Source organism: Psammomys obesus, unplaced genomic scaffold, assembly GCF_907164565.1.
Source record: "Psammomys obesus unplaced genomic scaffold, mPsaObe1.curated_primary_1811, whole genome shotgun sequence".
NCBI lineage: Eukaryota > Metazoa > Chordata > Mammalia > Rodentia > Muridae > Psammomys > Psammomys obesus.
Genome location: NW_026592890.1, coordinates 16,108,204 through 16,130,343, shown reverse-complemented (window position 1 = coordinate 16,130,343; position 22,140 = coordinate 16,108,204). Strand labels below are relative to the sequence as shown.

Below are 22,140 nucleotides of genomic sequence, written 5' to 3'. Positions count from 1 at the left end.
GAACCAGGCAGCCCAGAGCTCAGAAAGAACAAGAAAGGGTGAGCTTATTAAGCAGTAAGTCTCAGAAGCTGAAAATATTCTGGGCCTGGATTAGATTGTACGGAGGCTAGAAGCATCCAGGACTAGGCCTAGGTTAGAAGACTGAGGCAGTAATCCTCCCAGATGACAGTTGTATCAGGCACATAAAAATTACCTTTACAGTTGTAATGTTTTTTTTTTATTGAAGTATATGAAGAAAAACTCCCCTAGTTGTAAGGCAATTTGAGAGGAAAAGTTTGTAATAACTTTTTCATATCATCATGAGCATTACAGTCTAAAGCCCTGCCAGTGAAGTTTACATACCTTGAATTGCAGGCTTAGGTTTTTTTCACCAAACCTACTTTTTTAGGGCTCTTAAACACCTTTACCTCCCTCTCCCTTCCCCCATCTTAGGCAGGAGATTAGTAAGGAAAATGGCTGTGGACCTATCTACTTCCTGCTGATTAGGGTCAATGGGTCCTTAGGGGATTACCAAGCTCAGTCATCAGGATCCCAGCAGTCTAAAGGCCAACACCAAGCAGCAACACCAATCAGCACAATGAAGATCGGGACAAGTCAGCAAATGCCACAAGACTCAGTTTGGTTGCCCTGAGAAGTTCTCTGGAACATTTCTCTTTGCAAAGTCAAGTGTTGAAGCACAAAGACCAGTGCAGCGATATCAACCCAAAAAGGGAGTTCCACTGTCTTTGGGCTTCCATGTATCTCCTCTCCTGGGAGTCTACCCACAGATGTTCTCAACTGGCCAAAGTCATGTCTCTCGCAAAAGAGAAATCATGGCAAAACATCAAGTGCCCTCTCACAAGCCAGCCTCCAGCAAAACATCACATGTTCTCTCACAAGACAGCTTCTAGTAAAACATCACATGACTCAACTGAGTCTTCAAAGAAACAGGAAACTTCCACTTCATTTAATGCTCGAGGGTGAGGCAAGAAGTATTGAGGAGTGTAGATGTGGTGGATGAGAACTGGTTGGATCCTTAATGGTCCTTGAATAGCTTCTTTTAAGAGCTGGCTGAATGTGATAGGGGACTGGACAGGAGTTTTTAGCTAGCATGAGAAACTGAAGGTGATTCAGGGCTTCTCCAGCACAGCTGAAAGAAAGAGGCTACCCTCTACTAAGGGAAGCCACAGGAGGATAGGTTTTAATGAAGAATGTGCATTGACAAGATTGAATTATAAGAGATCTTGACTTTCTATAGTTTACATTTTTAAACAACTCTGTAGTTTTTGAAAAGTGTTTTTAAAGGTACATTAAGTCTATCTGATGTATCTTTGTATCTAATGTACAAGGGCATTCTTTCTGTGTAACGAGCCTAAGCTCTCCTAGACTCACTTTGTTTCCCAGGCTAACCTCAAACTCACATAGATCCACCTGCCTCTGCCTCCCAAGTCCTGGAATTAAAGGTGTTCACTACCCTACAAGACTACAAGGACATTCTTTAAAATGGTAAAGATTCAAAGCCTAGGACCTTTCATATAATCTTATTTTCCTTTCATATAATCTTATTTTCCAACAGTTCCATTGATAAAGTCTACATATGTGAAAAATATAATGCTTCTTCTAGGAAAAAAATCTAAAATGGCTTCATTGAGAGATTTTAACAGCACCCATATATGGGTAACAGTTTTACTGTGCTTTTTGTTTTCTGCTTTATGCTATTCTAAAATGCTTGAGTGTTTTATAATGAAACTCATTTTTTTATACTTTGTTTATTTTTTGTTATTGTTGTTTTGAGACAGGGCCTCTCTTGTAGCCCAAACCATCTTGGAACTCACTATGTAGACCAGGCTGGCCTTGAATTCTACCTTTGGCTCCTCCTCTACCTCTGCTTCCTGGAATAAAAAGCATTTGACACCACACCTAACACATTTTATTATTCAAAAGAAGTTACCATACAAAATTAAAGTAAACAGGGGTGTTAGAAATTCAGAGGGAGTAACCTCTAACACATCAGTGTTTTTTACACACTTTTGTAGCTAACACATGATCTGCCTCTCTAGGAAGTTGATTTGACATTCCTCATTAGTCATGCTTTACAGGGTTAAAGTTCTAAGTTTTCAGCTGTGGCCCTGGATACTTATTTGTGTTTGCTGTGGCAGTTTTTCATCCTTTTCACAATGACAATTAATGAACACTGGGGTCAAGAAGGCTTGCATGAAAGGTATAAAATGAAGTGTTTTTTTTTTATTTTTGCAAATAAATTGGTTAATAGTATAGTTTTTACCTGAATATCATGCATAAAATTTATCTTACATAAACAACTTAATAAAACTTTTCTATATTTAGCCAAATAACTTTATTTTAGTCTAGTATCCCACATCACTCCAACGTATCTTTTCTTTTTTTTCATTAATTATTTTATTTATTCACTTTACATTCTGATCGCAGGCCCCACCCTCCTCTCCTCCTGTTCTCACCCCTACTTTCCCCTTTCCCCCATCCCCTACTTCTCAGATAAGGGGAAGCTCTCCACCCACCAACTCAGTCCAGCACATCAAGTCAAATCCTGACATTAGTCCTCTCCCTCCTCTTCTTCCAGTCACATTCTCCCTCTTCTTTCTCCCCTGCTCCTCAAAAAAGGGAAGCCCTCCCTATCAGCTCACCCTACCACATCAGGTCACATCAGGACTTAGGGCATCTTTTTTTCCCTGTGACCCGTCGAGCCAGCCCCTTGAGGGGGGAATGACTGAAAAGCAGGCAGCAGAGTCCATGTCAGAGACAGGCCCCTCTTCCCTTTCTAGGGGACCCACATGTTGGTCAACCTACCCCTCGTCTACATATGTGTAAGGGGCCTAGGTTGAGTCTATGCATGGTCTTTGATTGGTGCTTCGTAACCCCCCTGAGCCTAGGTTAGTTGACCCTGCTAGTCTTCCTTTGGAGCTCCTGTCCCCTCTGGGTCCTCTTAATCCCCTGTTCTTCCACAAGACTCCTGACACTCAGCCCAGTGTTTGAATGTGAGTCTCATCGTGTTTCTACCCTCTGTTGGGCGGAGCATCTCAGAGGACAGCTATGGTAGTCTCCTTTCTACAAGCATACCAAGTGTTAATAGTGTCAGGAGTTGGTACTCTCCCATGGGGTGGGTCTCAGATTGGTCCAGGCATTGGCTACTTCAGTATATTCTGATTTCTAAATTGTATAATTATGGGATCAGTTTGCCCTGGCCTCACCTTTGAAATCCTGTTCTTGATCATCTTAACTATAACATATAATAAATGATATTGAGAAACTGTTCCTTTTTTTACTATGCCCATTTTTATTATTATTATCATTTATTACAATTTATTCAATTTGTATCCCAACTGTGGCCCCCTCCCTTATCTCCTCCCAATCTCCCCCCCTCCCTCCCTCTTCTCCTTCATGCCCCTCCCCTAGTCCACTGATAGGGGATGTTTTCCTCCCCTTCTATTTGACCCTAGCCTATCAGGTATCATCAGGACTGGTTGCATTGTCTTTCTCTGTAGCCTGGCAAGGCTGTACTCCCTGGGACTCCCCCTGGGGGAGAGAGAGCCTGTCACTAAGTTCATGCCAGAGAAAGCCCCTGCTCCCCTTACTAGGAAACTCACTTGGAGACTGAGTCTGTGGGCTGCATCTGAGCCATGGTTTTAGTTTTAGGTACTCTCCATGCATTGTCCTTGTTTGGAGAAACTTCTTGAGCATGAGCTTTCATCTGGGTTATAGTTGATGTGCTCAGAGTCATATACCATTGAAGAAAACTGATTTTGCTCTCTTAGCAGCTGTCAGTTGTCAATAGCTTCTTGGTTAGAGACGGGAACTTTGTGCCTATTTCCCATTCTCCATACTGGCATTTTTTTTTTTTTCTGGTTTGAACTTATGTATGCTGTCACAGTGTTTGTGAGCTGATATTAAGATCAAACCTGTTATTTTTGGAAAATGCTGTTTCCTTAGAATCATGTACCATTTCTGGCTCTTAAAACTTTTCAGCCTCCTCTTCTGCATAGATTCATGAACCTTAAGAGGGGAGGGTTGTTATACAAACATCCCATTTAGGGCTGAGTGCTCCAAAGACTTTTACTCTATGTGTGTTGTTCAATTGTAGATCTCTATGTCAAGTGCCGTCTGATGCAAGAAGCTTCTCTGATGCTCTGCTCTGTGGATATACAATATGTCATTAGAAGTTGTGCCACTACTAATCCAGTGGGTATCTCTTGCAGGCAGGTCACTATTGTAGCTTGTCTCATAGCTGGGTGAGATGGATGATTATGTTTCACTTCCAAAAGCATGTATATCACCTTCCAGCACTATGAATGTTTGTCAGTAGGGTTGAATCTTCTAATTGGACACCAGCTCAATTTTTCTGTTTGATGACTTAATAAGTGATGTCTTCCATAGGGTTTTGCCATCAGGTTGTGGAAGGTAACCAATAGCAATGTCAGTTGCCTGTAATGTTTTATTGGGAGTCTGGGACACCTTTGGCCAGTGATTCAAACAGAAGCAACCAATTTATAGTATTGGGAGTTTTATTTGGTATTATATGTGGCCTTGTTGGGGCATTGTTGTCCCATTATATGGTAAATCCATTTAAATTCCATATATATATATATGGAAGATTCTACAATAGTAGGTTTACTTATGGCTTTTCAAAGGCCTTTAGTTAAGTTGACCTTCCCAATATTCTCTCTACCCTGCCCTCCCATTACCCGGTCCAGTTGATCCTCCTCTTCTAATTTCTTCTTTATTCCTTTATACCACTATAGTGTATTTTCTCTTCTTTGAAAGATCTCTTCCTCCCTGGTCCCCTCACTAACTACATTTCATTCAGAATGAATGGATGAAACACACATATCTAAAGTTTAAAAGGTAATATCTACATAAAAGAAAACATGTGTAATGTTTCTCTGTGTGTCTGGGTTACTTTACTTAGGATGATTATTGTTTCAACCTTCATCCATTTAACTGCATAGTTCATAATTCCTAATAACTGAAAAACATTCCACTGTGAAATTGCACTGCATTTTTATTATCTATTCATCAAGTTATAGATATCTAGGCTGTTTCCAGCATCAGGCTATTATGAATAGAGCAGCAACCAACATGGATGAGCAAGTATCTCTGAAGTAGAATGTAATATATGCCCAAGAATGGTATAGCTGGATATTATGGTAGATCTCTTTTTAGCTTAAAAAAATAGTAATTTTAACCAACTGCATAGAAGAAGGGAACATGCAGTTGTATTGGGATGATGGTATACCTTTCTCTAGATAAGTTTATTGAATTTGCAAAAATACATCTTTTAAAGTTCACTGATACAGTTATTTAGCCTAAAGATCAAAACAATAATTTGACTTATTAATTTATTTTTTATTGATTACAGTTTGTTCACTTTGTATCCCAGCTATAGCCCTCTCCCTCATCTCTTCCCAATTCCATCTTCCCTCTCTCGTCTCCTCTGATGCCTCTCACCCAGTCCACTGATTAACAGAGGTTCTACTCCTCTCCCCTCGGACCCTAGCCTATCAGGTCTCATTAGGACTGGCTGTATTGTCTTCCTCTGTGGCCTGATAAAGCTGCTCCCCTTTCAGGGGGAGGTGCTCAAAGAGCAAGCCACTGAGTTCATGTCAGAGACAGTCCCTGTTCCCTTTACTAGGGAACTTACTTGGAGACTGAGCTACCATGGGCTGTGCAGGGGTTCTAGGTTATCTCTGTGAATGGTTCTTGGTTGGAGTATCAGTCTCAGAAAAGACCCCTGTGCCCAGATTTTTTGGTTCTGTTGCTCTCCTTGTGGAGCTCCTGACCCCTCCAGGTCTTTCTATCTCCCCCTTCTTTCATAAGATTCCCTGCACTCTGCCCAAAGTTTGGCTATGAGTCTCAGCATGTGTTTTGATACCCTGCAGGGTAGAGTCTTTGAGAAGCCCTCTGTGATAGGCTCCTGTCGTATTCCCTGTTTTCTCCTTCTGATGCCGTCCTGTTTGTAATTGATTTTTTTTATAGCAACTTCTGGTAAGATAAATAAATGTATGCCACATATCACATAACCCAATGTATTCTCTATAACTCACATTAATTCTGAAAATAAAATCATCTTCAATCTATTTCTTTTTCTTTTCTTGATCAAAAACAGGCTGTAATGTAGCTCATGGCAGTGGGTCTCCAGCTAGTTTAGTGCAGGCCTGAGTCTGAAGTCCTGACTCTTGAGCTTCCTCTTCAGGAGTGGCGAGTGGCAAGGATTACGTCACAGGCCTGTGTGCCTCCTCGAATCTACTGTTAGCCTGTGCAGTGCGCCACACCTAGACGCTGGTAAACTATGGCCAGCGCACTACTCACTGTGCTATGTCCCTAGTTCTATTCTCTGTTTAAAGTAGGATAATGGATAAACAATATGTGTGTTTCTGCAAGTATGGCTCCATGTGTTAGAGTATGACAAGAAGAGAAAATGAAATAACCAGGTTACATTCAGTGCCACAAAAAGTGGAAAATGCAAAAAAGAAACAATCTTTTGAATGAAAAAAATAGTATAATGATAAAGGTGCTGGGTCTAGATTTCATTAGCAAATGCTTCTGCCTTGTGGAGATTACATGTAAAAATATTTGACTCCCAAAGACTCAAACACCTTAGAGGAAGGTGGGTGTGCTTACCTGGTGCTCACTAGAGTGGGCTTGGTGGATGGAAATGCATTGAAAAATGTCACTGTCATCTTAATGAGTTTAGTCCTTTAGAGCCCAGTACAATTAACAGTGAAAGTAGTACAGGTATTACCAAGCTTAAAAAGGAAGTACTTGGTATAATCCTTAATACAATACTTGTAAGAATGTTTTGATATTACAAATGTTAGATGAATCTTCTGTATTCTTAGTTAAATCCTTTCAAATGTTAAATGCTTCTAATTAGAGAAAATGAGATTTTCTTTAAGTAGGTAGCACAATAAGTTTCAGAAGATCTCTCCAGATCATTTTGATAAAAGTAAGATAAGTGGATTATATGTAAACATTATGTCTGTTTTGCACATTTGTGTCAGGAAATATTAACAGTATGAGAGGATTTTCATGTCTAAGGTATACTGGGAACTTCTGATAGCTGTAACATAGCTGTCTGGGAAGATGAATAAGGCAAAAATGCGGCATGTGGGAGATATCCATTCATCACGAACAAAGAAAATATTTTAGTTTTTTTCTTTCTAGTTATGTGTTAGGAGTTGGTAGGAAGAATAGAATTTGATATGTGTGTTTCCATATTTTTCCACAACTTAAAATTCTACTGCCAGTTTTTTAATTTTCTGTCAACATGAGTGTAGCCCACTGCTGTGCACATTTTAACGTGATGTTATCAAACTCATAAGAGAACGAGCTGGCTCTGATTCAGGCTGCTTTCTTGGCCAAGTGGGCCAAGAGCCCTTTCTTGCCGTAGAAGCCTGCCGAAGTTTTGCTACTGGTTAAGGATTTAAAGCACATCAGTCTATGTGAAGTTAATCATTTATTCTTCCAAATGAACAGATCCACTCTGCAATGGACACTCAGTCCAGCCAGTGAGAGCCACATCTTTGCTCTTCAATACAGTGACCAAACCATCGAAAACAAAGCATCATTCTTACTAGGGATGCAGTAGAGCCAGCTGGCTTACCACTTCCAAAACTAATACAAATGTCTATGCTTTGTGGTATTAGACACCTTTATTTACTCCTGTGAATTTACAAGCAATTGCCCTTCAGGGACTATAATATAATTTGGAAAGCTTTTTCCTCCTGGGCAACTGTAGCTATAAGCTTTTATATGGCAGTTCAGGGCTGGTTTATTGACAGTGTGGTGCTGTTGTGAAGGATCTTTCTATCCCCAGTTCCTCTCCTCACACCCACATAACAACCCTTTTCCCGGTTGGGGCTTTAGGAAATGAGTAATGCTTAACCCATTTGTGTGATCAATTCACTTAAGCAGCTACTGTGAAATGTTAATCACAACTTTAATTTGTACTGCATTAGCATTTTGATTAACTTGTAGGCTTGCTAGCACACTTGAAGCGCTTTTACTCATAGTTACAGCTCGGAAATGACTTTTTGATTAATTAAGTTTGTTAGACAGCAGCTGAGCTTCCTGAATGCTAACCTTCTTGGGGTCAAAGTTCAGGGGAAAGTTACTATGAACAACTGTTGCTATTGAAAAAAGATCTTATAAATGTACTTTCAGCATTTTAATTATTGATAAAATATTGTATCCTCACTTCACATGACCTGAACCTTTAAATGAATGTGCCTTTCTCTCCAGAAAGCTACTCTCAAGGGTGTTCTCATCCTTGCAAAACTTGCAGGAGCTCTTGAGCTAAGCAGTGGGTTTGTTCACAGTCTAACAAAAGTTTTGACAAGCTCCTGCAATGAGTTTCCAGTTATGTTTGTTTGTTTGTTTGTTTGTTTGTTTGTTTGTTTGTTTGTTTTCCATAAACTTTTCATTTGAGACTACTTTATATTTTAAACAAAGGTTGTCTAATCCTTACTGCTCTGAATGTACTCACTCAAGTCTGATCTTGGAAGCAAAATAAAATCAGGCCTTCTTGAATGGAAGTTTTCCAGAAAAGGTTTCAACCAGTCCCTTTGATGTCCTAGGACTTCTGTTCCTCTTACATTAACATCTCACATATGTTAGTACAATGTATTTGTTATAATTATAAGCTGATATGTATTATTATTAACCACAATCCACAGTTATTCAGGGTTCTTTGTTATTTACTTATTATCTTTTTTATTCTCTTCATACTATCATTAAACATACTGTATGAATTTGCCTGACTTTCCTGTCTCTCTTGGCCTGTCTAGCTGTGACAGTTCCTTAGACTTTCTTTAATATAATCGTTCTGTAGTCATTGTACTTCCGTGAGACTCCACAGTTAACTTTGTTTCGCTACATTATTGTAATGTTCTCTCATTCTGGATGAAATAAATTTCTTAAGATCCAATCAGAGAGTATTGTCTTTATGTTACTTAATTCAGGCAGAAGTGGTAACATTCCTGCCATTTCAAATGTTAGCCTGGTGACTTTATTATGACTGTGATCTCTTTACACTCAGGGGACAGGTGAGAGAGACGGTGGGATGGAGAAAGGTTTTCTTACAGGGAGAGAAGATCTACAGAGTGGGCTGGCACATGCAGGACTCCGTGCACATTTTGCAGCCCATACACTGACAGATTTCATTTTTTTTTAAAGTTGAGATTTCAGTTTTCCTTTACTATTCTTGTGTCAGTAGTTCTGTCATACAGTGAAATTGACTTAACTGTATTAGCGCTCACTGTTCACTTTTATTTTGGATTATTTTACTCCAGAATGAGTTTTGTTTCAAAAAATAGAATGCTTAAATAGCTGATGTTGTCATATAGCTATATGGATTAAAGCCAATTCAAGTGTTTTGTTTTTAAAACTTGTATTAACAAAATGTATTCATAGAGACAGTAATTATTTAATTACATTATTTTGCTTAGATTTAATGTTCATTTTTTTATGTGTGGGAAGGAGATGTGAGCCAACTGAAATCCATTTTGAAATAAGGCAGCATGTGTGTAAGTCAGCGTAGTAGAGTCTCATGCAGTGAGCACAGGTCTGAAATTGGAAAAATGAGATTAATCCTCACCGCTATAACTCTTGTGGGTGTTATTACACATTCACTGGTCTTCTGCAAGCTTCTCTTTCCCAGTCTCTCACAGTTGCTATTGGAAAGGATTCAATTAGTTTACTTGTGAAAATGTTTTTATAATTTATATACTACTGTACTGATATTTTGATCATAATGTTGGCACACAATTTGACTTTATGTAATTCAGTGTTTGGGTATTTTCATAATAAATGCAAGAGATTTCTATTATTTGCTGAACTTAAATGTTCGCTGTTTAAAGTATAATCTATCATAGGAGTGAGAAGAAAAATATTAATAGATTTGGTTAAGTTGGTCTTTCTGCCACTATGAAACTGGTTGAATTTAACTGTTTAGAGCAAACCTGAGATGCTTAGGGATGTCTCTAATGGATTTGTAGTAAATGTTGAAGTGAGCTCAGCCCACACCCTAAAGCATGCCTTCAGCTAAATAAATTTTGCTAAAGTTGTTCCTTCTCTTTTCCTTTACCTTTGCATGTCATGAATCACTTCAGAAGTCCTGGAAGTTGAAATGCCTTTGGGGGTGTATACTCTTGTCTTTTCTGGGGTCTGCCTCTTTGTTCCATCATCGTCTTCCTTCTGGTTTTGCTCCCTCCCTCATACGTAGGCAGACAAAGGCTAATTGAGCCTAATTCATTTTCCTCATCTGAAACTCACGTTGAACAGTTCTTCTTGTCCTGTAAAGGAGCTAGCCTCCTCTTGTCTCTAACTACTTCCTTCTATGGAGCCAGCTTCTATTAAAAATCTATTAAGATTTTTTTAACTATTTCCTAAACTAAAATGTGCCCGCCTTCCTCAAAATAGTGTTCATAGTTTTCCATCTTCAGCTCTATCATAGTGGCTTCAGCAATTGGCTGTTAAAGATCGTAATTACATATGACTCCTGCGCTTTGATCGACGTCAGACTGCCCCCCCCCCAGCTCCTGCATGATCTCCACTTGAGTCCCCTCTATCACAGCGTCCTTATCAGGCAAATTGACTGAGCATTTCTGGTACTGTAAACAGAAATTTTTTCTCCTCTTCCTGTTCTTTTAGTTTAGTTCTTGGCCCCTTATAATTGTACTCTAACTGCCCACTTTAAAACTAGTGTCAGAGTGTGCCAAAATCTCATACTATCATGGGTAACTATCAACATCTGAATTCTTTGCTTTTAGGCCATAATTATTTATTATTGCTGGAAATAATCTCCGAATAGTGTTGAATCCACTACAGTCATGCTGTTGAAGGCAGGTCTGTTTCAGGACTTTTTTTTTTCTATCGTTGCTTCTACCCAGTTCTTCTAAATATTTTTGTGTTCCCTTACATTTTTCTCCTAGCAAGAGCTATTGCCTTCAATCTGCGGAGATTTTCTTTGTTGGCCTCTGCTTAGTCCTGTAGATCATCAGTGATCAAGAGAAGCCCTTCTTTTCTGAACCCAATACACACACCTAATCAACAGTAACCCTCATCCCCTGACCCAGGATGGTCTCTTCAGCTTATTTGGTGTTTACTAGAAATGACCTTAGAAATATTAGAGTCCACCAGAAAAGATAGAAAGAAAATGTTACAAAAACAAGTATACATTATATCTGTATTCACACTTCATAGCCAAAAGATTAAAGCTTATGCAGAAGGTAGAACTTTTCAGTTATTCGGATGTGGAAAGTGAACCTTGATAATTAACTAATTGCCCAGGGCCTTAAATTTAAGAGGTACAGCTCTCAAGCACTGGGCTTTCTAACATACCACAGCAGCTGTAAGCCACTGCCAGGTGTCGATGAACTGCAAGAAAGTTGGTACCCATCAGCTTTCCTTACTCAGCACTTTCACGTCTGCATGTTCTGCCAGCCATGGAGTGAAATACTGGAAGAATTCCATCAGTGCTGGCCATAGCCTTTTCTCTCCTGTCATTACTTTCGCAATATGGTGTATTAGGTATCATAAATAATATGCATGTGATTTAAGGTATAGAGAAGTATATGCATACATTATATATAAATACTACCATTTTAAATAAGAGACGAGTATCGAGAGGTTTTGGCATCTTTCAGAATCCTGGAACCATTTTATGACAAATACTGAAACAAGATTTTATTTGCTTTCCTAGAGAAACATCCTTGAAGTCCCATTTGATCTAATATGAACATTCCTTATAAAATCTGTTTTTCTAAATTACACCACCACTTAAATTCCACAAACCCTCCACTTTATTCTGAATTCCATAGGCTTGTACTACACTAATTACAATAATACCTTTGGGGCCAAACTCCCCACAGTTTGAATCCTAACCAGATCTATTTTCTAAAGTTTGGAGTCTTAGATATGTTTCTTTCTCTCTCTGAGCCACTCTAAAATGTGCTTAAATCTAATGTAAGAAGTGGGAAATAGTAAGAGCTGGAGAGGACAGGAACTCCACAAGGAGAGCAACAGAACAAGATAATTTGAACACAGGGAACTTCCCAGAGACTCATACTCCAACCAAGGACTATCCGTGGAGATAACCTAGAACTCTATCAATGCAGCCACTTCTGATGAGAACTGATAGACTAAGATCAGAAAGGAGAGGAGGACCTCCCCTATCAGTGGACTTGGGGAGGGGCATGCATGCAGAAAGCGGGAGGAGGGTGGGACCGGGAGGGGAGGAGAGAGGGGCTTATGGGGGGATACAAAATGAATAAAGTGTAATTAATAAAAGTTAAATAAAAAATTTTTAAAAATTAATGTCACATAAAAAAATTACTAAAAGACTGTTTGGCAAATAGCAAGCAAAGTCTATTCTAATCACAGGTTACTTCCAGCGTCTTAGAGGCTCAGGCGGCCTTCAGTGCCACCCTCTCCTACCTTTTTGAGTCTTGCTCCTCCCCCTGCTCTGTTAATTGATTTCTTTGTTAGCAGTGCTGATCATTGTTACTTTCTGGCTGTCCACTTTGTGTTCTAGATTTCTGAGTCCAGCCCTACCCTCTACTCCCTGGGAATCTTTCTCGAGCTCAGTAGCACATCTGGCTTCATAGATCCATCTCCATTAAAATATGTCACAAACTAAATTTGTCATCTCACTTCCAGTCCAGCTCTCTTCAGTAAATAACAAATATCCTTACTGTTTCTATTATGACAAGATCTTCAGTGTCCAATTTTAAAAAAATGAATACAGTACTAAAAATCACATTTTCATTCCCCCATAGCTAGAGATGACAATCAATGAAAATCGATTCCAGCTTGGTGAGAGAACATCTTATAAAAGACTCAGCCCCCATTCATGGTTTTCCCTGTGCTCAGAATCATCCTAGCTGTGTCTCTTCAGTATGCCAAAGCAATCTTCTGTGGTTGGCTATCAGATCTCTGTGATAAACTCAGAAGTAACCTGGGAAAGATTACTGTAAGATAGTATGACACAGAGTCCTTTCTAGGCTCGGTCATATGCTGCCAGGATCCTCAATCTTCTGTCTTTAGCATGGCTTCCTACTCCACTTGAGAACCAGACTGACATCTCACAGTTTTTCATTTACAACAAGATTGGTCCATAGTCTTGGTCCTTGATTTTTCTGAAATTGTAAACCTCTCCTGATGCTCAGCCCATCATCTGCTCCTGGCTATGCATCTGCTCCTCCTACCCCATGTAGCAGTGGACATCAGAATGATGAACAGAATTCCCTAATGGGGGGTGGGGTCTTGTTTTATGATGTTTAAATGGGTCTCTGTTCATTATTCTCTCTTATGCAGCTACTGGGGACCTCATGTTATATATTTTCTCTTTGCTACCATAAAATGTCTTCTGGACTCAGTAGTGCAAAGTGACTCTCAAATGTAGATGTGGTAAACTGTCATTCCTAGTCCTCCCCCACCCCAACAGCTTGATAATCCTCAATCAGAGCAGTGGCCAAAGAGGAAAAACAAGGCAGGAATGGCTGAGGGTGATGATGGGTGATGAGAAGCACACTTCTCAGAAGGCAACTTCATAGAGCAGCTCATTTAATTGAGGGGAACAAAGGCTATTAAACCTTTGAGGAGTGGGTAGAGGCTTTTGTGATGAATGTACATCATTGGCTGGGGCCAAGGTATTGAGAATGCCTTATTTGCACAAAACAGAATTCCAGGTGCTTGCTGGACATGGTTCTTTTAAAGGAGAGGGGAAGTTTAACCTGTAACCTGGTCACCAGGCTGTGTGACCACCTCAAGGGTTGCAGAGGTTGGGTCCCAAAAGGCTATGTGCAAGCAGGGACATGCAGGCCCTGGGCAAGGGAGTGGTCCTCACTCCTACTGCTTTCTAGATGCATGACTCAACCCCACTCTCACAACAGACCAGCTCCTCTCTGTTCCACAGGACCTCAGCTCCACAGTAAATAAGAGAAAATTGGGGTCCAATCCCTTTCTTCTAGCTGGACCCCTTTGTCTGCCTCACTGTGCGAAGGATGTGCTTAGTTCTGCTGGGCTTTGATATGCCAGGGTGGGTTGGACCCTTCTCTAAGGAGGAGAAGGGGAAGTGGGGAAGTGGGATGTGTGGGGGTGAAACTGAGAGGTACGAAGGAAAAGAGAGGGTCTGTAATCAGGCTGTAAAGTAATTAAATTAATTAATTAATGAGGGCTGGAGAGATGGCCCAGTGATTAAGAGCACTGTCTGCTCTTCCAAAAGACTGGAGTTCAATTCCCAGCAACCCCAATTCCAAAGGATCTGACACCTTCACACTAATGCACATAAAATAATTTTTTAAAAAATTAAATAATGAAAAAATAAAACAGTGGAAGGCAACATTTAAACGGGGGGGGGGTGAATCCAAGCCTGTCTGAGGTGGTATGAGTCTTTAATCCCAACACTCAGGAGGCAGAGACAGGCACATCTTATGTGTGTGAGGACAGTCTGATCTACAGAGTGAGTTCCTGGACAGCCAGGGCTCACACAGAAACCCTGTCTCAAAAAAACAAAAAACAAAACAAAAAGACAGGATGAGGGAATCCAGGTCTAGTTCTGACATCAAAGTTGGTGTTTTATTTTATACCACCTTTAATATATCTTCAATGATTTAGTAATATTATCAGTATAGTTGGAAATTTACTTATACTTTAATAAAACAAATATTTATTGAATACATTATGCAATTATTCAGTACATTTATTGAACACATTATTTGAGTGACAAAGAATAACTGCAAATTCTCATGACAAAGAATCTAGTTTACAGGACTAGATTCTCACAGACTCCCTGTAAGATAATGATCAGGTACCTTGAGGGTAAAGGCAGAGGCAACACATGAGCCCATCCCTATCTGGAAGAATCAAGGAGGCTCGAAAAGATAGTGGGAAATTGTGAAGTATGTAAGGTAAAAATAATTGTTTCACTTTTTAAAATTAAGAGCTAATATGTAAATCTGAGACATACTGCTCATTTTGTATTACTCTACTGAGAGCATAGTGGGCAAGGTGACGAGAGAGAAAAGAGACAGTAGTTTAAAGGGGTTTTGACTGATATGCAAAGATTTGTCTGTTCTTTTTCAATACATGGTGTGATGTCATTGAGAATATTTAGAAGAAGTAATTGATTAGTTTACCTTTTTAGAAATTCATTTTAGTAAAAAAAAAAAATGAGTATTTTAAAAATTGGGTTAGATTTTTTTGGTTCTATTGGTCTCCTTGTGGAGCTCCTGTCCCCTCCAGGTCTTTCTATCTCCCCCTTCTTTCATAAGGTTCCCTGCACTCTGCCCAAATTGTCTACGTGTCTCAGCATCTGCTTTGATATTATGCTGGGTAGAGTCTTTCAGAGGCCCTCTGTGGTAGGCTCCTGTCCTGTTCCCTTTTTTCTCCCTCTTCTGATGTCCATCCCGTTTGACTTTCTGAATGAGGATTAAGCATCTTACCCAGGGCCGCCTCCTTGCTTAGCTTCTTCAGGTGTACAGATTTTAGTATGTTTATCCTACATTATATGTCTAATATCCACTTATAAGTGAGTACATACCATGTGTGTCTTTCTGCTTCTGAGATACCTCACTCAGAATGATCTTTTCTAATTCCCACCATTTGCTTGCAAATTTCATGATTTCAAGGGCTCTTTTCTGAGACTGATACTCTAACCCAGGACCATGCATGGAGATAACCTAGAACCCCTGCTCAGATGTAGCACATGACAGCTCAGTCTCCAAGTGGGTGCCCTAGTAAGGGGAACAGGGACTGTCTCTGACATGAACTCAGTGGTCTACTCTTTGATCACCTCCCCCTGAGGTGGGGGCAGCCTTACCAGGCCACAGAGGAAGACAATGCAGCCACTCCTGATGAGACCTGATAGGCTAGAGTCAGATGGAAGGGGAGGAGGACCTCCCCTATCATTAGACTAAGGGAGGGACATAGGGGGAGAAGAAGGAGGGAGAACAGGATTCGGAGGGGATGAGGGAAGGGGCTACAGCTGGGATACAAAGTGAATACATTGGAACAAATAAAAAAAAATAAATTTAAAAAAACTCACAAGTTTTACACTTAAAAAATGGGTTAGAATGGGAATGAATGGAGACTTCTGAGACAGCGAAGATGCAGGCTAAGCAGTGGGATAGAGAGAATACTGACACTAGGCAGTGGTTAACAGACAGATGTGTTCAGTTCTGCACATTTGTGCAGTTGCAAAACCTTTATCATCCCGTTCTTTTCTGTCAATTGAAAGTGAGTTTCAGTTGACGATAGGACTTTCCCTTTACATAAGCACTTACCTTGTATGTTTTTTGTTGTTGTATTTTCACATCTGGATCATACAATGAAAACTTGTGGAAATGCTCATAAATTTTACGAAATCTTTCAACTTCATAATGAAAACTTCAAAGTTAAAAACATATGGTTAATCCATCCAACTGTAAGTCTAAGCCTTTGGTCTGGAATTTATTTCCGGTCAAGTACAATACAAACTATCAAAAATTGTTGTTAGTCCTCATTACAAGTTCTAAAAGCATCATTATATTGCATTAGTACAGCGGCTTATTTCTGTTTTCTGTTCTAAAGTCTTAGCTGTTCTCAAGTGTTGTGATTTGTAAACTAAATTATTTTCTACATAGCATTCATAATAACCCATTTGTCTCATACAACTTAAAGAAATGTACACACACAATGTTTCTTGAAGTTACAAATGAATTCACGTGTTCATGAACGTTCACATGTCACAGACATGTATACACACATGTAAATATATCTGTATCCAGGCTTTTGGTATATAGCTAGCATCCCAACAGATGATAATGACCAGTGTGGTCATTCTGTCACACCAATCATCATATCCAGAGACCCTGGCCCACTTCCCTGCCTTGTACATAAAATGATTGTAGATTTAATTTGACAGGTTTTTCTAATTATTTTACTTTTATGAATTATAGAACACAGAGTAGTAGTATGCCACATACTAACATATCTTAAAAATCATTTCTAAAAACAGATTTTATACATTTTATAATATCTTACTTTGAGTTGCATGTTTATTGTTAAAGAATTACTTTAATAGTTTGCAAGGCACATCCCTAAACAAGTTACTATAGTCCTCAAACTGTAATATAATTGCCCAGTATCATATTAGCTTACATGTCTTTCAGTCAGCATTCTGTAGAATCTAATTTAATTGAAATCACTTTGCCTGTGTAAACTTCTCTGTTTAAATAAGATTTCACTGTTTAGTTTTGCCTTAAGCAAATGCAGCCTTTTGTTTGTCCATAAAACATTAGATTAGATGTATAGACTAATATGGATTGCTTCTATCACTACACATAAACCACAGCCAGTTGCCCACACAGTATTTTATTGTCATTAACAGTCAGCCTGTACCCTCAGCCTGCTCTTTCAGGAAAATACATTTTTAATTAGAAAACATATTTCCCAGTTACTGATTTTACACTTGAAAGACTGAAATTTACACTTTAAATGCTCTTGATATAGTGAGTTGTGCAAGTGTTTACTCAAAAAGTAAATGTTTGTCTTATTATTGGAGAACAGTAATATATTTTCTGACTTTTAGTGTCCTCAAATGCTTGTATTTGACACTCCTATGGAGTTTAGTTTGTTCCCCAACTCTACTGTAGCTCAGTTTTTAGTACCTCTTCTGATACAAAGAATATTAAGATATAACATTTGGTTTTCCTACTTTTTGTTGTTGTTGTTATTGTTGTCGTTGTTGCTAACATGATTCCCTGTACAAAGGCAAGTGTGCTGATAGACTTGTTGCCTGATCTTCTTATCTAGGCGATGCTGGATGTGGCTGCAAGCCAGGCCTGGCTGGCGACTGCCCTGAACATCACCCACCTGGTTCAGATGGTGATCCAGGGCCGATGGCTAAAGGACTCTTCTCTTCTGACAATACCAAACATAGAACAGCACCATCTTCACCTTTTCAGGTAATTTTTGTGTGGATGTAATTCTTTTAGTTTAAAAACACTTCTGTTTTGCTTTTGTTTTTGTTTTTGTTTTTGTTTTTGTTTTTAAATGGGGTCAGGGGCTGCTGAGATCCAACCCAGTGGTTCATACATGACATGCTTGAGCCCTACCATTGTGCTAAACACCAGACACAAAAGGCACTCAGTTTCTCTAAGTATATATAGCCATTATAGTTCATGTGTTGCCTAGGCCATTGATTCCTTTAAGTTAAAAATAACCATTTTCCAGAGGTAGAAAATTGTGGGTTGTAAATAGAATATCCTCACTTGGAATTAGAGTCCCAGCTCCAAAATGGATAACAAGTTTGACTTTTTCCTCTGTAAATCCTTTTCCATTTTCAGCATTGGTTGAATGTGTCTGTTTTAATTTAATTTATTCCCTTACAATATCAATCCCCATTTAAGAAGATACTGATAACATTTTTGTGGTCAAACAAAATAAATTGCCACTTTTCTGCTATTATACAAGAGAGTTAAGGAATTTGAAGTCTGTTTTCAAATGAAAATTGTGCATATACAAAATATTTGTAAATATTGCTTTATATACTAGGATCTCAAAAGTGCATAAAAAACAGTTTATCTTAGCATCAAATTAGTCAGTCTTAGGTGTCATGTAATAGCTATAAATATTTTAGCCAGAGGGAAAAAACAATACATAATACATGGAAGTTGGCAGTATTTAAATGAAATATTTCTTTCACACCAGTGTTTCACACCAGTAGAGGGACACTTTTCAGCCAAAATCTTGTTTCATAATCCTGCAATCAACAAAACAGTCTGCTAGATGCTTGGCATCATGTGCCTTTTATAAATTATCAGCTGGGAAAGGGGTTGCAGTCCTTAGATGCCTGTAAAAATAGCAAAAGAAAAACCTCAGTCATAGGTTGGAGATGTAGCTCAGTTTATAGAATGCAGCAAGCCAGGCCCTAAGTTTAATACCCAGCACTATATAAACCAGTCCTGTTAGTATATATAGCAATCATGAATTGGAGGCAAGAAGATCAGGAGTTCAAGGCTATCCTCATCCACATATCACGGTGAAGGGTAGCCTAAGCAACGAGACCCTGTCTCATACCAGAAAAAGAAAGAAAAGTCAAGCTATTTAACTCCAAATATATTAGGCTCCATGGCACTTTAAGATATTTCAGTCTACCATGGGATATCCCTAAAACAGATACACACATGCATTCCATACCAGTAACAAGCGATGAGAGGCAGCAGACACTCCTGTGTGTCTTGGCTGTCTCAGGATCCTTTCCCTGTATTATTAAATGTTACAAAAGCTGAATTTCAGCAGTAAAGAAAGCATGTTAAGGGACCTAGAGATCCATTATGGGAACTTCCTGGGGCCTAGAAAATTCAATCCAGTTTTCTGGAGACCCTTAAGAGTACAAGTAGATCCTCGCTTCGGCAGCACATATACCAAAATTGGAACGATACAGAGAAGATTAGCATGGCCCCTGCGCAAGGATGACACGCACATCCGTGAAGCGTTCCATATTTTTTAATGAAATCTATACACCTAAAAAAGATAATCAAGAGAGCCGACATGGGGTAGGATGATCAATCCTCGTTTAGAAAGACAGATGGAATATGCATTGAATGTATGACAGGAGTCTACTAAAGGCACCTGAAAGACTCTACCTAGCAGTGTTTTCAAAGCAGATACAAAGACTCGTAACCAAACCTTCGGCAGACTACAGGGAATCATATGAAAGAAGGGGAGTTAGTATGATGGGGAAAGGATAGGAGCTCCACAAGGACCAAGTATATCTGAGCACACGGTATTTTCTGAGACTGACATTCAACCAAGGACTGTGTATGAATGTAACCCAGAACCTCTGCTCGGATGTAGCCCGTGGTAGCTCAGTAACCAATTGGTTTCCCATAGTGAAGGGAACAAGGACTATTTCTAACAGGAACTCAATGGCTGGCTCTTTGACCTCCCCACCCCCCAAGGGAGGAGCATTCCTGTTAGGCCACAGAGGAGGACTTTGCAGCCAGTCCTGAAGATAACTGATAAAACAGGATCAGATGAATGGGGAGGAGGTCCCCCCCCCCATCAATGGACTTGGAAAGGGGCAGGGTGGAGATGAGGGAGGGAGAGTGGGATTGGGAGGGAATGAGGGAGCAGGATACAGCTGGGATACAGAGTTAATAAAATATAACTGATAAGAAAAAAAATAAAATTAAAAAAAAAGAGTACAAGTAGGATCTCATATCTTATGATAAGATTGTGGTGGCTTGTGTTCATGTAAATTTCCATTGTCTGTGAAACCTAAGTGTTTGCTGAGATTATGTGTGAATTACAGTTTTTATATTTCATGTAATAGTAGAGATGGCTTAGAGAACAGTGTGTGATATTTAAAAGTTAGCATAGTGACCTACAATATGTACATATACATTAAAATAACTGTTAAAGCTGCCGTCATCCTTTGGCTGTGAGTGAGTTATTTTATTCTTGTATATTATTTCCTAGCAAATGGAAAGCACCTGTAACCAGCCCACATGCTAGGTGTCGAACATCCATTGAATGCCTCCCTGAGCTGATCCATGCCTGTGAAGGGGAGGCCCATGTGTTCAGCTCCATGGTCGAGAAGGAGTTACAGCCAGTAAAAACAAAGCAGGTATATCCATTTCCTCTCCATATTAAGAGTTTCTGAATATATAACGATCAAAAATTATTTCCAAATCAACCATATAAAGCGTCCGAGGTGTTCCAGGCAGCACTCGCCCACATTCATCTCACAGCTTCACTGGAGTCTTGAGTTTAAAGACAGTATGTACACTTTGCATTGTGTAAGCTTGTCATGCCTCACAAGACTAAAGGTCTGTTACCTGAAACACCTTAGTTTAAATTTGAGACTTTTGTATATTATGAGTTGCTGAATTTTACTCTTCATGCAAAGTTTTTTCTTCCCTTATGGAAACCTAATGGTTTAGTTACAAAGACTTTGGATTTCGCTTTGGGGGTTTGTGCCTGGGCATATGTGCAATCCCATTAATCACTTGTTAATGTTTTATTTCTTTAATAATTTCTTCTATATCTAGATTTTAAAATATTCTTTCAAATAATCTTCTTTCATGAAATATATGACTTATATAGAAAGTTAAACTGATCTTGTAAAAGGCAAAGAGAGTCATCTATCCAAACAGATCTTTGGGAAAGCCAAAAATATGACTGAATGATGCCAGAAATATTTTGCTGTCTAAACTTTTAAGTCATTTCCATTTTTTCCTGAAATTTTAAATTAAGTATTCAGGATTTCTTCATAACTGATGTATTGATCTGTAACTTTAACTATTGAAAGAAACTTCTATACTATGTCCCTTTTTATTTTTTCCAGTGAAACTTACTTTTAAGCAAGACTTGGTAAAAGTGTAACAGGGGTAAATGTCTGATTGACTGTTCAGTTTCTGTTGAACCCCAAATTGACAAAAATCATTATTTATATATTCATAATAAATGTCTACCTTTCTAACTAAATTACCATCAAAATTATGAATAAAAACATCATTGAATTCAAAAAGACTGCTGTTAGCAACAACAGATTTTTTCGTATAACATACACTGATTTCCAGCCAAGTTTTAGATCTGATGAAAAATTAGAACATTGTTATAATTAGTTGAGGGAGAACTCAGAAGTAAACTTACTTAATTTATTTGCATAAATTGCCATTCTGTTATCTTTAAAACCAAATGCAAATTGGCTCTGTCTGATATGATGATGGTTATTTGGCTCAAAAGTGCTTCAATTTGCAGAGCAATCTGGTGTCGGCTCTGCAGTGAGGCGATCCCAGGTAACATACAAATCCTGAATTATTCCAGAAATTAGTATGTTTAAAGCATCAATTTAAGTGCTAATTGCAGTAGTAATGAGAAAAAGCAGTACAACTGTGAGATTTGCATCTCCTACCGCATCAGTATGCCTGGAACGGCTGCTGACTGGCAGAGGATTTGGCTGCTAATTAAATAATTGTATGCATGGCAGTGATCTTGCCTGATTCAATAGATGAAGATTAATCCTCAGATAAATATGTTTGGCTGGTATTGAAATGTCTGAGCAGTTTCTTTAAAAATAATTCATGAGAGATAGATAGATAGATAGATAGATAGATAGATAGATAGATAGATAGATAGATA

The 22,140-nt window shown here is 38.9% G+C and overlaps 1 protein-coding gene and 1 non-coding gene across 2 annotated transcripts in view; both read left to right on the top strand.

Annotated features, from left to right (window-relative positions):
• Positions 1-22,140, top strand: part of Ascc3 (activating signal cointegrator 1 complex subunit 3) — a 312,705-nt gene that overhangs the window by 280,961 nt on the left and 9,604 nt on the right. Inside the window, exons 38-39 of the mRNA XM_055616194.1 lie at positions 17,806-17,957; positions 20,476-20,623. Of these exons, the coding sequence (XP_055472169.1) occupies positions 17,806-17,957; positions 20,476-20,623 (300 nt within the window). The remainder of the gene's footprint in view (positions 1-17,805; positions 17,958-20,475; positions 20,624-22,140) is intronic.
• Positions 19,399-19,501, top strand: LOC129683466 (U6 spliceosomal RNA). The gene has a single exon (XR_008721151.1). It is a non-coding gene; the product is annotated as a U6 spliceosomal RNA (small nuclear RNA).